The sequence below is a fragment of the Polypterus senegalus genome, chromosome 7 (assembly GCF_016835505.1).
Source record: "Polypterus senegalus isolate Bchr_013 chromosome 7, ASM1683550v1, whole genome shotgun sequence".
Taxonomy (NCBI): Eukaryota; Metazoa; Chordata; class Cladistia; order Polypteriformes; family Polypteridae; genus Polypterus; species Polypterus senegalus.
In genome coordinates, this window is record NC_053160.1 from 55404214 (window position 1) to 55420498 (window position 16285).

The 16285-nt window shown below is 39.7% G+C and overlaps 1 protein-coding gene across 1 annotated transcript in view; it reads left to right on the forward strand.

Moving 5' to 3' along the window:
- The first annotated feature begins 493 nt into the window (after positions 1–493).
- The window catches only part of LOC120532562, a 74411-nt gene continuing 58619 nt past the window's right edge, over positions 494–16285 (forward strand). The window contains exons 1-2 of the mRNA XM_039758656.1: positions 494–739; positions 1150–1182. Of these exons, the coding sequence (XP_039614590.1) occupies positions 700–739; positions 1150–1182 (73 nt within the window). The 5' untranslated portion in view covers positions 494–699. The remainder of the gene's footprint in view (positions 740–1149; positions 1183–16285) is intronic.

A 16285-nucleotide genomic window follows, 5' to 3' on the forward strand; every position in this document is an offset into this window, starting at 1 on the left:
AAATTCTGACTGCCTTTCTTAAGACTCTTCCCGTTTTTTACTTAAGATTTCTCCCAAACAACTACAGCTGTTGCTGATCTATGCAATTGTTGCTTTATGGCTGCAGAAAACCCAATAGAAGAGTCTTGATGCTTCTGCATGGAAGTGGGCTGTTAAACTGAAGTTCTTGGAGATGAGGCAGCAGCACTAAACTCAAGAGCCAGCTTCCTCATTTGCCCAGTATGCACCATAAGCATCAAACACAGTCGTATGTAAAACGGCAAAAGGCAAAATGAGATTACATTTTTAACTACTTCTTTCTCCCTTCCTGACCTCAAAAGTTGTTGTTGTGTGTGCTTTTACATTATATTTATGCATGTATTTGGTTATTTGTTTAACATATATTTTGAAAAACGCCCACAACCCAGACACCCCCACTTTTATCTTCTACGCGGAAACAAATCGGAGACCCATACACAGCTACCTGAAACTATCTGACGAGTAGAACCGGCACAGATCTTAATGCTTACGCGTCTTTCCAGTGGTCCGACGCAGCGGGATCTGCTTCTGCTGGCCGGGCGCGGACTGGCGCACCTTCTCGATTTACGCGGGTCCCTCCGTGACTTGTGAGTGACGCCGCCTTTCCGTTTTCGGCAGACTGTGTGCGCGCTCGTCACCTTCAGACTGCTCAACGTGCTTGGCTTATCGGAGTGGTGCAGGATGAACGGCAACTTTCTGCGGTTATTCCTCGTGAAATTGGGTAAATCAGTACGACTTGAATGAAATGCCTCTTACCGCATCATACTGCAAGTTTACAATAAACAGATAAGATTCCGATTAAAACAGGCAGATGTACAGTTGCTGTGTAAAGTCAACGCGGCAGTGCGTGTGTCCCGTTAGCGCTGCTAATGTTTGAATTAATGGAGACTTAGCACAGTAAACCGTATTGTTGTCGGTAGGAGCAAAGAGTGCCTTCTCCCAACCTTAGCTGAGATTTTTTTTTTTATTTTAATTTGTTATAGCCAATGTATATGATTTGGACGCTTGTTTTTGCATCGCACTTAACAAATCTACTGTGGTTAACTTTCCCAGTAAGGATTATGGGATATGTAAAAGCCCAGACACCTTTAAAAGAAAGTAAATGTACTTTTCTTGTCTTTCTTTGCACAGAACTCTTGTATCAAATCTCCTCGTCTCTTTCTGGTGAGTTATTACTTGATATTTTGTTGTGTTGTTGCTTAGTAATTTTTCGTTTTCATATAGTAATTGTTAATATGTTAAAAAATTAAATAATATAGCTAATGATGTTTATGTAAAATCAATGGAAAGTGACGCCTTTTGGCTTTTTTACTTTCAGTATTAAACCTGCGTTTTGCTTTGCATGAATTGCGTAAATGTATAATATAGCCAGAGGACGAACTGACATTTAGTCAGTGTAGGCCCACTGTGGGCAAAATTATTGACCCAGTGTGAGTAGCCAACAATGGCTCAATTGGGATTTACTCATCGGGGCAACACTGGCACCCAGAGCACTGACCCAATGTGGACAAACAGACAGGAAGTCTAAATCTGGTCATGAATCTGAAAAAAGTCCATATCTTATTTGTCCATCCATACGTTTTATATACCTGCCTATCCAGGGAACCGCACAGGAACCGCCCCAGGACAGGGCACCAGTCCATCACAGGGTGAACACATTTACACAAACACAGCATAGGGCCAGTTTAGAACCACCAGTCCACCTTACCTGCATGATTTTGGACTGGTGGGAAAACAAAGAACCTGAAGGAATCCAACATGGACATGGGGAAAACATGTAAAGTCCTCCCAGGATGTGAACCCAGGTCTGATTACTGTGAGACAACATCAGTACCATTGCACAACACCTTACTGGTCCTTTATACTATTTTTTCTTACAGAATACAAAATGCCTTTGCATTTATTGGTGTTAGTTCAGCTTTTTTTGCAGTGTTACAAACCTGAACATTACCAATAACATATAAAAAAGGTCCAATTTTAGCCAATATAATAACAATAACAATTCATATTATTTATACTTCTACAATCAAAATCTAAAACCCACCGAAAATACTACATATCACGGATTTTTCACAGGTTCGCGGATTTCTGCGGACAATGGGTCTTTTAATTTAAAGTACATGCTTCCTCAGTTTGTTTGCCCAGTTGATTTCATACAAGGGACGGTATTGGCAGATGGCTTAGAAGCTACCCAATCAGAGCACGTATTACATATTAAATAAAACTCCTCAATGATATACGATATGCTTCCCGCGCGCTGCTTCGCACACTTAAAAGCTCTAACAGCCCGTATTGATTTTTCATTGTTTGCTTTTCTCTGTCTCTCACTCTCTGTGAGAAATACAGGCAGATACTTATCTATCATGCAATACCATCAGGGAGACGTATTGTAGCGACCCGTGGTGGAGTCTTTAAAGATTTTAGAGCCGAACTCTGCCGTGCACCTCTCCCAAGCTGTCGGCTAGCGGATTGCCAGCGTTATGCACGCAGCTGCACCCAGCTCTTTAGATAACGAGCACTCGTGTCCCATACACTGCACGACTCCGAGTGTCTCGGCAATAATTGCTTAGATAGAATCTTAGCAATGATACAGCTCTGTCCTGTTGTATCTTTTTATTAACAGATAGCCAGTAAAACAAAGCTTAAAACTCCTTGTATAGCCATTGTCAAGGTCATTTACAGAGCCATCTTTCTCATTGATGGTGACTATTTACAATAACAACAACCCCGGACGGCGATAACCCAACCCACCCCACTGATTGAGCGCAAACACATACAACAAGAAAGACAATTAGGTTACTAAGTTAATTTCGACACAACAATAAGCTTTACATAAATTACCCATAAATTCCCCACAAACTATTTACATAAATTACCCATACGGCGTCACTCCGCCAGCGGTTGCTGCCGGCTCGTTACAGTATGATTGGCCCCATTATCTGCTTCTGACGGAGGGGGTGTGAGCAGAGGGGCTGTTTGCTTAGAAGATACGGACGCGCCTGTAAAAAAAAGTTGAAAGGCTACCTTCACATTAATCCCGTCATTGCGCGGTGCTTGCATACTTAAAAGCGCACCAGCCCTATTGATTTTTGATTGTTTACTATACTCTCTCTCTGACATTCTCTGCTCCTTACGGCGCACCTTGAAGAGGAAGATATGTTTGCGTTCTTTTAATTGTGAGAAAGAACTGTCATCTCTGTCTAGTCATGGAGCACAGTTTAAACATTTGATTAAAGGGTGTTACTTCATGTCTAGAGGGCTCCAATAATGTTAAAATACGTATTTAGAAGGTTGTAAACAGGTTTTCAATGCTCTAACTGCGAATATATTAGATTTATAAATAAAGAATCCTACTTCTTGGAAATCCATTTATCTGGCTGGAGCGAATCAACCGCTATAAACGAGGGTTTACTGTATAACTGTGCGGAGAATATTTATAAACAGTGTTGTTAGAGTTTCTAAGAGCTTAAAATATATAAAAATAACTATACAAGCATATGGTCTCTACTTCGCGGATTTTCACCTATCGCGGGGAGTTCTGGAACGCAACCCCCGCGATCGAGGAGGGATTACTGTAATTCACTGTGTTACTTACTCTGCAACAACATTCAAAAGTGATAAACTATGGAGTAGTGATTACATTGGCCAATGCGACTTACTGAATTTGTACTGCCAGCAATTAACCCATTATGGGTCAAAAGGGGAACTTGCTAAGGGGTCACTTGTAGCAACTGCCATATTAGGCCAGTGTGGTATTTAATTTGGGTTTCCCAAGTCTAGACTGCCCATGGTCTACCCACATGTTTGCTGGGTATTTATGAAGTCTAAGCTTCAAGGTAAAATATACCAATATTTCATAATATTTTCCATCAAAATGCCTTGCAGAGCCTGGACACATCAAACATTCTAGAAAAGGCAACAATAAAGTAGTCAATGTTAAGTTCAGTAACAGTGTATTGTATAACAGTTAGCATAAAATACTATTTGAAAAAACAGTAATTGTCGCTTTTCAACTAAAAATATTTTGTGAACCTTTGAGAAACTTATAGCTATTGCTTATATAAATAATTTAACATATACAGTGGATAATGCAAATTTCATCCATCCATTTTCCAACCCACTGAATCCGAACACAGGGTCACGGGGGTCTGCTGGAGCCAATCCCAGCCAACACAGGGCACAAGGCAGGAACGAATCCTGAGCAGGATGCCAACCCACCGCAGGACACACACTAACACACCCACACACCAAGCACACACTAGGGCCAATTTAGAATCGCCAATACACCTAACCTGCATGTCTTTGGATTGTGGGAGGAAACCCACGCAAACACGGGGAGAACATGCAAACTCCACGCAGGGAGGACCCGGGAAGCAAACCCAGGTCTCCTAACTGCGAGGCAGTAGCGCTACCACTGCGCCATCGTGCCGCCCATAATGCTAATTTTTAACTTTAAACTTATTTTATATTAATGAACAGTATACATCATTTTAAATATTAAAAGGAACATTGTATAGAGGATGCATTTTATAGAGTAAAGTGTTTTTAAATGCAGAAATTATTTAGGCAGCTGTTGTACATGCATTGTCTGTGAGTTGATACTGTTTTTTCAATAATGTTATCTGTTGGTGTTTATTCATTACTTTATTATTTCACGGTAAGCCTTGAAATCATAGTTTATTAAGGTTTAATTTTAGTCTTACTATTAGGAGTTGATTAAGACTTAATTATAGTAATGACGTCTTTCTAAGTTTTTTTTCTTTGCCCTAATGTCAAGTGGAAATTGCATTCATTTTGAATTTTGTTCTTGTTACTATAAATAAGGGAGAGAAAAACCACCTTGGTAACCCAGTAAAGTTTGGCGAGAAATTAAACAGTCTTTACAGACATGAGTTTACAAAAGATTACAACTGAGGATGAAGTATGAGTAGTGATTTATATGGTGGATATACTGAAAGGGTCGGGTCCAGAAAAACAGAAACTGGAAATGACCACCTTTTGAAGCATTTGGCAACTTCTCTGAACTCCTTCAAGGTGAATGACATCCCTTGGTCTGTAAAGACTTTTTTAGGGATACCGACTTGCACAAAGACCACTACCAATTCCCGTGTGATATTTTTTGAACTGACCATTCACAATGGGATCACCTCAGGATATCGGGAAGCATACTCAACTAATATGAGGATATTTATTGGTATTTATGTCCTCTAGCTAATGGTTCAAAGGGTCCTACAATATGTACTTGAAGGGAATGTCAACTAGGGGAATGGAGAATAGAGGATTGTGGTCCCTCCTAGGAATCTGTTGCAATTGACACATGGGACAGAAAGCGCAAAAGCGTCAGACCTTCTTATTGATTTACCACCAACAGAATCAAATGATGCACTTAAATGTTTTCTCCACTCCCTGATGTGTGCCTATTAGATGGGCATGTCCTAACTCACAACCTACCACCAGAAGGTCTGCAGGACTGGTAACAATGACCTCAAATCACCCACATATTCTGCTACACGATATATCAAATGATTATTTGTAACCAAATATAGCATGGGATTTTCAGTGTGTTACCAGAACTACTGCTTTTTACTGATTCATCATTCCATTGTTCCTTTTTAAAGGAAGTCAGAGTTTGTAGAAATTGAAAATGCAAGATGGATAGAGATCCGGGCTGACATCAGTGGGCGTGGCATCTGACCACGAAGGCCAAGTATTGTCTGAAGAGATGTCACTCTGGCATGTCACATTGTCTGCCACGTCATGCTGAGTCGCCATGTGACTTCTCGATGAAGCTGGCTGTGAGCACAGCATAGAGACAGTTTGGAACAGGCTTCCCTAATCCATAACATGGCCCAGAGAACACTGAGGAGTGGAATGTGCTATGCCACTTTTAATATCTGACCAGTCTCACTCCGATATCACCAGAAAGGGTGGATTTCGAAAGACCTCAACCCTGATTGCGCGTATGGTGCCTCCATAATTGATGACATGAGGCCAACCTGTACCAACAAGTTTCCCTGTGTATACAAGTCAGACTGGTCCTCCTAGCAATCCACTGTTGCAGGAGCACATAAAGGTAAGCGACTGTTTTGATTTGGGAAAATGGTTCAAGGGATTAGAACATAAGTAGGCAAAGAATCAGAGAGAAGAGGTCCAATACTTCTATTTTATTTACTTAAACACATATAATGCAATATAATGCAGACATACAAAACAAAACAATACTTACAGACATATAAAAAGACACAGAGCCATCATCCCAGACCAGTAGACTGAGGGGGCCCGCTTGTCAGTCTTGTCAGAGGACCAACTCATTTGCCTTTCAAATACCGGGCGGTGCGCGCTGTCCCCACGGTTGAGCCTCCAAAGAAACTGAGGGCGGAACCTTCCCTTATATACTAATTAGGTGTCCTTGCCCAAAAGCGGTCTACGTGGAAGCAGTGCATGCGGAAGTGATCAGTTTCTCACACCCCCTCCTTCCACGGGACACGGTGCTTTTTCTTTCTACTCGGCCTTGAGACTAGTGCCTGATACCAGAAGACACAGTAATATGCTTACATGTCAAAAAAGCCTCTCGAAGTGAAAAACAACTCCTTACATAGGCCTTGGCTGTATCTTTAGAACATTCCCGGCTGTTTCTCCCAAAACAGTAGTGCAGCTGGGTTTCGCGCTGAAGCGACCAACGCCCATCTGCTCTCTTGATCCCCCCCTCTAGCTGTATAGTAAAAAGCCCCTTGAAGTGAAAAACAAGTCAGCATAACCCCTGCCAGAGTCTTTCAGTGCTGTGACTTTATGGCTATTTACTAACACCACTCCTGTACAAGGAAAAGATAAGGGTTAAGAACTGCACAGTAGCTTCCTCCTTTTGCCCAGCTGCCCTCCTTTTGCCCAGCTGCACTCCTTTGGCTTGTCAAGAAGAGGGCAGTTGAGGATGGTAAGCCAGGCCTCCCCATACTTGAAACAGTGAGGTGGAGGATGTGTGCTTCTGTTTGGGCTTTGTCGCAGGCTCTGTGTCGCGTCGGGAAGGCTCTTGATTAGTAAAGCGTTCCATCTGGGCAGTTTGGCAAGCGGACTGTTCTGGACGCTTGGTTTGCAAGGCATCCCTGTGCCGCTTGAGGGTCTCAATAAGTACTTCCATATATTTAAATTCTTGCCACTGGACCAGCCAGGTGAGGAACTAGGGGAAGATGTTAACCAGGATGTCTCTACCTTTTCTGAGTCGTTTACATCCAGTCTTAGCTAATGTACTACTTTTCCTCAGATGTCAAAAGCTTGGGAGTGCAACAGCCACTCTGGGCTGATTTTCCATTTCCAGCATACCCTCACTTGCTGCTCTGGGGAGATGCTATACTTCTTTAACATCTCAGCTTTTAGGCAGTTGTAATCAGTGGTGACCTGCTCATTGAGGTCATAGTAGGTCAGCTGCTCCTTACTCTTCAAGAACGCTCCCAGCAATCTTGGGTGGCAGTGATGCTTGAAAATAAGAAAATATGTTTCAATTTCATCATTATCTTGTAATGGCAGAATTACCTAGGATGGAGCCCGCATCTGGTCCTGGTGGAGAGCCACACATGCTTGATTCCACACCTCACTCTTGGCGAGCTGCATCTGCTGTTCCCCCATTTGGTCCCACAGGGACTGGATCAAAGTGGCCAAGGTAATAATGATTGTGTTAAGGTCCTGCTGTTCGGTCATTTCACAGCAAAATCCTACTACTACTCCACTGTAAATAAGGGAGACAAAAACACCAAGAAAGAGTTGGGGTACCACCTTGGCAACCCTGTATACTTAAAATTTGGCAAGAAAATTAAACAGTCTTTACAGATACAAGTTCATAAAAGAGAAGAAATGAAGTTGAAGGATGAGGAGTGGTTTGTATAGTGGGTAGGCCAGAATGGTCAGGTCCAGGAAAGTGGAAACAGGACCTGGCGTCAGCAGTGGAAGAGTCTTCAGTCAGCTGGTCTGCAGAGTGAGAAAGAGAGAGATGATTTGAGTACAGCGCCAAGCCCTGTTTCGGTGGGTAATCATGTTTATTCGAGCCCGTCACTTTGTCTCCCGTGCATGTGACATTACACAAATAGGCACTTTGAGACTACTGACAGCAATAAGTTGGGCAATTACAATGCATTTCTTGTGAAAGATTTTTGTTTATATTTACTCTTGCAAGTTATGTCCGCTTATGTTAATAATGAAGTTATTACAGCCTTTTCTTTGTACTTATAGGATATATCTGCTTCCTTTAGATCAACATTAAGACAACACTCATTGCTTAAGAGAAGATGAGGGGCTTGTTTATGCAGGAGCAGAGACAATTACTATATTTTACTTCTAGAAGAGCCACAAACTATACTTTTACATTAACTGCAGTTTTCAAATCACTAGCAATAAAACTGCAAACATTTAAAAATTTCTTATTTCAAACATTGGCTGTTTCTTGAAACAGGCACAGTTTATTCACAGTCTGTCCAGTGTGCTGGTTTTGGCTTGCACACAAACACTTGTGACTGCACCTTTGGCATTTGGCATTGTTTTGATGACTTGACCCATTACCCAAGAATTGTGGAGTGCTGCATCATCTACAGTTAGAACTATCTCCTGTTTCAAAATTTCTTCTTGGTGCTAGACATTTTTGACGTTCTTGAAGTATTAGCAGATATTCTTTAGAGCATCTTTTCCAAAACAAATCATCCGTGTATTGAACTTACTTCACTGTGTAAGTGTACTGGTTGTTTTTAGAAAAGAGTCCAGGATGCATGTTCGTTTGTGTCTTCAGTAACACCAAGTAATTGGGTGGTTGTGCCTCCAAATCATTTGGGTCACTTGATGTCCTTGTGAGGGATCTGTAATTTATGATTGATTACACTTCATGCATCACTGTTTGGAGACTTTCATCGTCAAGTGTTTGTTGGTTAAGTATTGAGTTTAGAATCTTTGTTATGTTTTCTAATTTGTCTTTCCCATACTTCACTTTGATGAGAGGCTGATGGTGGATTGAAAATACATTTGACTTCTTTCTTCATCGTAGCAATGCTGATTTTTTTCTTGGTCAAGATTTTCAATTGCTTCACATAGCTCTCTTTCAGCTCCAACAAAGTTTGTTCCATTATCCGAGCACATGATGCTAACTTGTCCTCTTCTGCAAATTAATTGGCGTATGGCATTGATACAAGAATTGGTGTCCAAGCTGTGCGCAACCTGTATGTGCACTACTCTTATTGTTAAACAAGTTAAAAAATACTCTGTGCCTGTTGACCAGACTTTGTCCTCTTTTGACTTGAAAGGGACCAAAATAATCAACTCCTACATTGGAGAAAGGTGGTTGGTCAGGTACTAAATGATCTTTTCTGGAAAATCTGCCATTTTTTGCTCTCCTGCTCTCATATTGTTTCTTCTGCATGTTGTGCACTTTGAAATGATTTTTCAGATAGTTGCAATATAAGAGAAGCTTTTGTGGAGAATTGTAGGATGTTTAGCTTCCTCTGGCAGTACAGCTTTGTTCCTTCCTCCAGCTCTCAGTATTCCATCTTGTATGACTAGGTTGAGTTTAAAGGTTTCTTTTTTACAGAAGCATTTTTCTTTAAAGCCTTTAATTCTTCTCTAAAGTCTTGCAGTTGACTGAGACAGGTAAACTATGTTTCAGCTTTAGCCAAGTCTTCTGAAGAAATTTGGCTTGGTTTTAAAGTCAGTTTGTACTTTTTCATGTACTCTACAGTAAATGTTTTTTTGTTCTTCAGGGTTACCTTAGATTGGTGATTTCTAGCTGAAATGTTTTTCTTTCATTTTTTAAGTGCAGTATAATGTCTTTAAACTTGAGGAGCCAAGCCACTACTTTCTTCAAGCATAGCCATTCTGAAAGGTAGATGATTAGTTTATTGATGGACTCTGTAACTTCTTCTACTCATGTCATGTTGACTGAACAGATTTTAACTTCTAGATCATCTTCAAAAAGTGAATCGTTCAATTGATCTGGACATTTTGGCCACTAAAGTTCTGGCTTCAATAAGAAACTTGGTCTTTGTGACCATGTGGTGCTTCTGATGAAGCTTTCTATGCTTAGCCCTCTGGATGATTGATCTGCTGGGTTTTGAGCAGACTGATGTACTGCCAATGTGAGGGTCATGAATGATCACTGAGATTCTGTTGGCAACAAAGGTCTTGAATCTAGTGCTTTTATTTGAAATGTATTTTAACACTGTGATACTGTCAGTCCAAAACATAGACTCTTGTAGGTGCACCTACAAGTTCACCTTTTAGTATTTGTCCATTTTGACTACCACAAAGGCATGACATGATTTCCCCATTAAGAATGAACAAAATTTTTCACCTCTTTCATTGGACAGGAAAAGATATGCGGCAGTGACGTACAGTATCCCTCTTCATTGGCATCTACAAAATGGTGCGTTTCCGCTGACTTTATAGTTCCAAACTTTGTGGGTTTGATGCACCTGTTCACATTGTAGTCTTTTAGTAACTGTAAGCCATTCATCCATTTCTCTTTGCACAAGTCCTTTAAAATGAGCTTTGCTGGCAGTATAGCAGGAGCCAAAATTCCACATGGTTCATAAACTGTGCTAACAGACAGAATGCCACTCCTGGTAGCAAGCTTGTTTTGTAACTTCATCTGAAATTTGAAACTGTCCGTTTCTGTGCACAATTGGACGCACAGGGCACATTCCTTTTGAAGCAGACTGTGGTTCAGTTCTAAATCCTTTTGTTCAAGAGCCCTGTCCTCTTCAGGAATAGTCAATAAAACTGCTGTTACTCACCCACTTGGTCAGGTGGAATCCCCCTCAGAGGTATAGAGCTTGAAGGTCCATTTCCAGCTTTATTGCTTGCTCTTCAGTTGCAACTGACTTTAGGCAGTCATCCACATAGAAATTATGGAGCACAGTGTTAACAGCTTCCACAGGAAATGTATCTGTGGTATCTTCGGCTGTTCTACACAAACCATAAGAAGCACAACTTGGTAAAGAAGTAGTACCAAAAAGATGTACTGTCATTTTAAATTCCTCCAAGTCTTTACTTAGATTACCTTCTGGTCACCACAAAAAGCGTAAGAGATTAGTATCTTTTTCTGAAACATTAACTTGGTAGAACATTGATTTAATGCCTGCCATTAAAGCCACTGGCTTCTCTCTGAATCTTATGAGGATGCCAGTGAATGTGTTAGTTAAGTCGAGACATTTTAACAGTTGTTCATTAAGTGAAGTCCCCTAATAGGTGGCGGTGCAATCAAAGACTACTCAGATGTTATTTTTCTTTAATGATACACATAGTGGAATGTACCACACCCTGCCTTCATTGCAATTCAGGCTTTCTTTGGGTACCTTAACAGTGTAACCCTTCTCAATAATGTCTTTTATGAAGGCTTTATAATCTTCGTGGAAACCTGAATTTTTGCTCAGTTTTCTTTTGAGCTCAATAGCACACTGTTCAGCAATACAGCAATTGTTTGTCATTTTAAATGTTTCATCCTTCAAAGGCAAATTTAAGCAATAGTGGCCAGATTCTGAGACTGTGTGCATGAACTTGATGTCCTCCTGCGATATTTCCTCTTTCTCTTCACAGCTGCACTCTGGAAAGTCTTTGTTATACTGCTGAAGCAACATATCTTCAATTTCTACTATTGACACACGATTGGTAGAATGTTTAGGGAGTTTCCCACCATGCATTGCGAAGTTGTTAATTTCTTTGTGTGGCTCACCGATTATCCATCCAAGTGCAGTCTTCACAATGTGAGGTCCACCTGGTTTGCTATGTATGATTTGCCATGGCTTGAAGGCTTTGGGTATGTTGACACCTATTAAAATATCAACTTCAGAATCTAAGAATGGTAGACGTACATCCTCAAGATATGTCCACTTCTCAATGACTTCTTGTCATGGAATATTTCCTCTTCCCGCTGGAATAGAGACCTGTGTATAAACTTTTGGCAAATCAATATATTCTTTATCATTGAGACCACAGACTTGGAAATCTGATAAGACATTTGGCTGGTATTTTTTATTCATTATTATGATTATTTACAGTTTTCAGGAATATTTGAGTTCTTCTTCTAAGAAGGTTTAACCGTCTGTGAAGATTTTCAGTACAAACTATTACTGTACTACCAGAGTCTATAGAGGCATATGTTTCTACATACTTTTCAATCTTTTTAGATTTTACCTTAACAGGGTATTCTTCTCCGGCCCCGGTAAGGGTACAAGTCCCCTTCTTGGTTTCCCCTTCAGTTGATGTTGCCTCACTGGATGTAGTTTTAGTGGGTGCTCCATCCTCTTTTTTAATGTGCAAGATGTCTGAGTGCTACAAAGAACATATCTGACATTTTGTTCATACTTTACAATTCTTACCACTGTTTGAGACAATGAAAACATAAACCTTTAGATTTCAGAAATTAATTCTGTCTTTATGTTACAGTTCTTTGATTTTGTTGCAAGAATGTACTGGTCATTGCAAAATACACAGGGTTTTTTAAATGCACAAACAGCTGTTGTAAACCTCTTGACCAAGGTGTCTGAAACCCCCTTTTCAGCAGCATTGGTTATGCTTGTAACAAAGGTATTCCCTCTTTGGCCACACTTCAGGGGGAGCTTTCCCTTGTTGGCCTTTTCTTTTTTCTACTCGGGTGTATGGCTTTGATAGGCCACATGATGTGCAGGATGCAAGTCTTTTAGCCTGTTGGTCTAAAAAGTTAACTTTAACGTTAAAAATGTCACAAGCTATATCTACCCACTTGCTTCACAACTGGTAGGAGAGCTTTGAAAGTATAGAACAAATGTTTGCCTTGTTATCAAATAAATGTCCATCTCTCATATTATTAATGACGTTCGTACAGCTATTAAGAAAACCTGCATAATCTCTCAGGCCTGCTCGATCATCTGGTTTGATTTGAAGCCATTTCAGCACTTTCTGTAAATACGCATCAGCTGTCAGTAATTGGTTTCCAGAATAGCTTTCAAGCTGCTTCCTGGCCTTTCTGTAGCCTTTATGAATTTCATGTGGCGAACCTTTAGTAAATTGCGCTAAATAATCCAGTTTGCCTCGTGGGTTCTCGAATATGTCTTCTATGGTGCAATCAAATGCCCTGATAAAGTCTGTATAGGCCAATCGGTCACCTGCAAATAAAGGGACCTGTCTGTGTGGTACTTTTGTTTATCTCTTTGTTGGGCTAACATTTTAGCAATTCCAGTGACTGCCTTCTGACTTGCGGCTTGATTTTTCATGAGCGTGCTTTGAGAGGTTTATGTAACTCTGGATTCTGTGTAATTTTGATCTTGCAGTTGTAACTCTTTGAATTGATTAACTAAATGTTCATCAGGTGGACTTGCTGAAACACCCTTCGCATCAGTAAGTCAAGCTGCTGTAGTACAACTAAATTTGTTCCAGATCTTAGAGTTTTCTTCAAGTTCTGTTTTCTTTCATTGACAAGTTCTGGAGCACAAGTCCTCAGATGGTAGCACCCAATTCCACTTCAACGCCTTTGGATGGCAGTTATCTGATGAAAAATTGTAGCTGTGTTTATCTAAAATTACTGAAGTTCTGCAGATTTAGTTTGCTTCACAGGATTCTGGCAATAGCTTGATGCGTTGAAATGATCTACAGACAAAGTATCATCTTTTTAAAAGATTTACTAAAAATTCAAAGTGAAACAGTTCACACAAAAATAGAGAAAACGTTGGGATTGCAAAGTAAAGATAACTTCTTGTTTAAGAAAAGTTCTATTTAAAACTTGTATATCTTATTTGTTTCTAATACCATTTCTAAATTTTCAGAAAACTGTATGCTTATCCCATTTATATATTGTAAATGGGTCTTTTAGTCCATATTAGCAATGGGACTAATTCCAAAAGCACAGTGACTTAATTAACATACTGTATCATAGATGTTCTAAGAAGGTTCTATCTGATGTTAATTTAATGGTTGTAAAGGCTATGCCATAGTCTATGGCTATGAAAGAAAATTTTATTTTATTCATATTAAGCAAACACTAATATTACTTTAGCTTAAAGCTTTTAAAAATTTTCACTTTTTAAAATTGTCAGTTACAGGGCTTGATTCCTATTTTTATCTTTACTCTCACACCCTAAAGTATAAAGCTGTAATATGACTGAAAAAAAATTAGATTGTTTTTGAAAAGCTGGTAATATTTTTTGTAAGGCATGAATTTTTTCTTCCTAAATCTATGCGTGTATCTGCTTATTTTCTGAGCATGAAGTGAAGGCTGCACTGAAAATTTTTACCTTGCTTTAAAATCATTCCTTTATATATTTTGTTGGAATACTAATTGTTGGATTAGCAATAAACTGTGTGCTTAGTTAGGCTTGTTTAATGCACAACTGTAACAAGAAAAGCGCTCATAAGATATTCTGATACCTAAGGGACATCTCTCTCTCTCTCTCTCTATATATATATATATATATATATATATATATATATATATATTTATATAAAAGTCAGTGTGTGTATGTATGTATGTTCCAGCATCATGTCCAAATGGCTGGAGCGATTTTCATGAAACTTGGTACACATGTTCCTCACTGGTCGACTAAAAATACTGTAGGATGAAATCAGTTGTAACCCACCCCCTTCTGGGTAGGGTGGGGATGATCTTGTGGTCATGTATGCATGTTATCATCCAGTTGACACTTGGAACGACCACCAGAGGGCGAACTGGAGGCGACTGCCAGCATTCTTTAGGTTTAAGCACCCCCACGCCCCTGTTGCTTTTGAAATTAAATAGATTTCTACGTGTGGAAGTGTGTGTGTCTGTCCGGCCCGGAAGTGAGATGAAGAGTCGGGGTAAGGGCTCCAGCTCCAAGGATACGCAAGCGGGGCCAGTACACCGGCAAAAGGAAACCTCCTAAGAAAGACAGTTGCTTAGCTGCTAATGCACAAACGATGCAAACACTTTGGCAACATGAATCCTTCTAGCAGAGAGATGCCCAGAGTAGTTCTGAGGATTTAAATACTTTCAAGGATCCCGTGCTTTTAACAGCATGGGCTTACACAGTTAGTATATACCAAGCGACTGCCAGCATTCTGTGTTTTTGAGCAGCACTGCGCCCCTGTTGCTTTTCAAATTAAATAGAGTTGGCCAGTTCCGAGCGTCAACTAGATGATAACATACATACAATACCACAAGACAAGCACATTAGTGAGTCTTTATCCATCCATCCATTATCCAACCTGCTATTTCCTAACTGCAGGGTCACAGGGGTCTGCTGCAGCCAATGCCAGCCAACACAGGGCGCAAGGCAGGAAACAAACCCCGGGCAGAGCACTATCCCACCACAGAAAACCCACGCAGACACGGGGAGAACATGCAAACTCCACGCAGGGAGGACCTGGGAAGCAAACCCAGGTTTATTGTTTGTTAATTTATTTTTAAAGTTTTTTTTTTATTATGTTTTTCTCAAACAATTAAAAAAACCTTTATTTTCCTCCGGGCAATGCTGGGCAATTCAGCTAGTTATTTGAAATAAAGGAGTGTTAACTTATAATACATATTTTAGGATACACTTGGACACAAGCACAATATAAAATAACCTCCTCTGTGATTTTTACCAAACAATTAATCTGAACATGGGAAGAGTGAAGCATCATTAGGAGACAGAAAATAAACACAGAAGCAAAGTGACATCTCCAGAAGGAATCTGTATGCAACATTTGTAATACATATAAAACAATGGTTCCAAATTTGTGCAAAATTTTTTGATGTCTGAGAACATAGTATTGCAGTATTTAAATCTGATACTTCTTCAACAGTAAGGATATAGGGAGTGAGAGTATATCACTGAATTTAAAAATTCATTCAGTTGAATCATGGTGAATTTCTCTGATTGTACGCAAGTTGCACTTACACATTGTATATGGATTCATTTTAATAAAGACATTTCACATAGCGAGGGAAAGTATTCAGATGATTCCATCAACTCAGAACTGGACATCATACATACATGGGAAATTTAAAAGCAGAGAAAAACAACACTTTACAAAAACTGCAATTGTCCATTTTCTGCTTGGTAACACAAGAAGTGTATTGCTAAATAAAATCTCCTTGGTGTCTAATTAATATTGCTTTTTTCTTATGTTTATTCTTCGTAACACCCTTCATAGACCACCTCTTCACAGGAATTTACTTAAAAGTTACAAGTTAGATATTTGTAGCAATTATGTTTCTGGTTGTTAGAGTTTTAATTTACTCTGTGTAATACCTTTCTATATTCAATGACACATTGACATTTTGAATGATATAGAGCTGTACATAAAA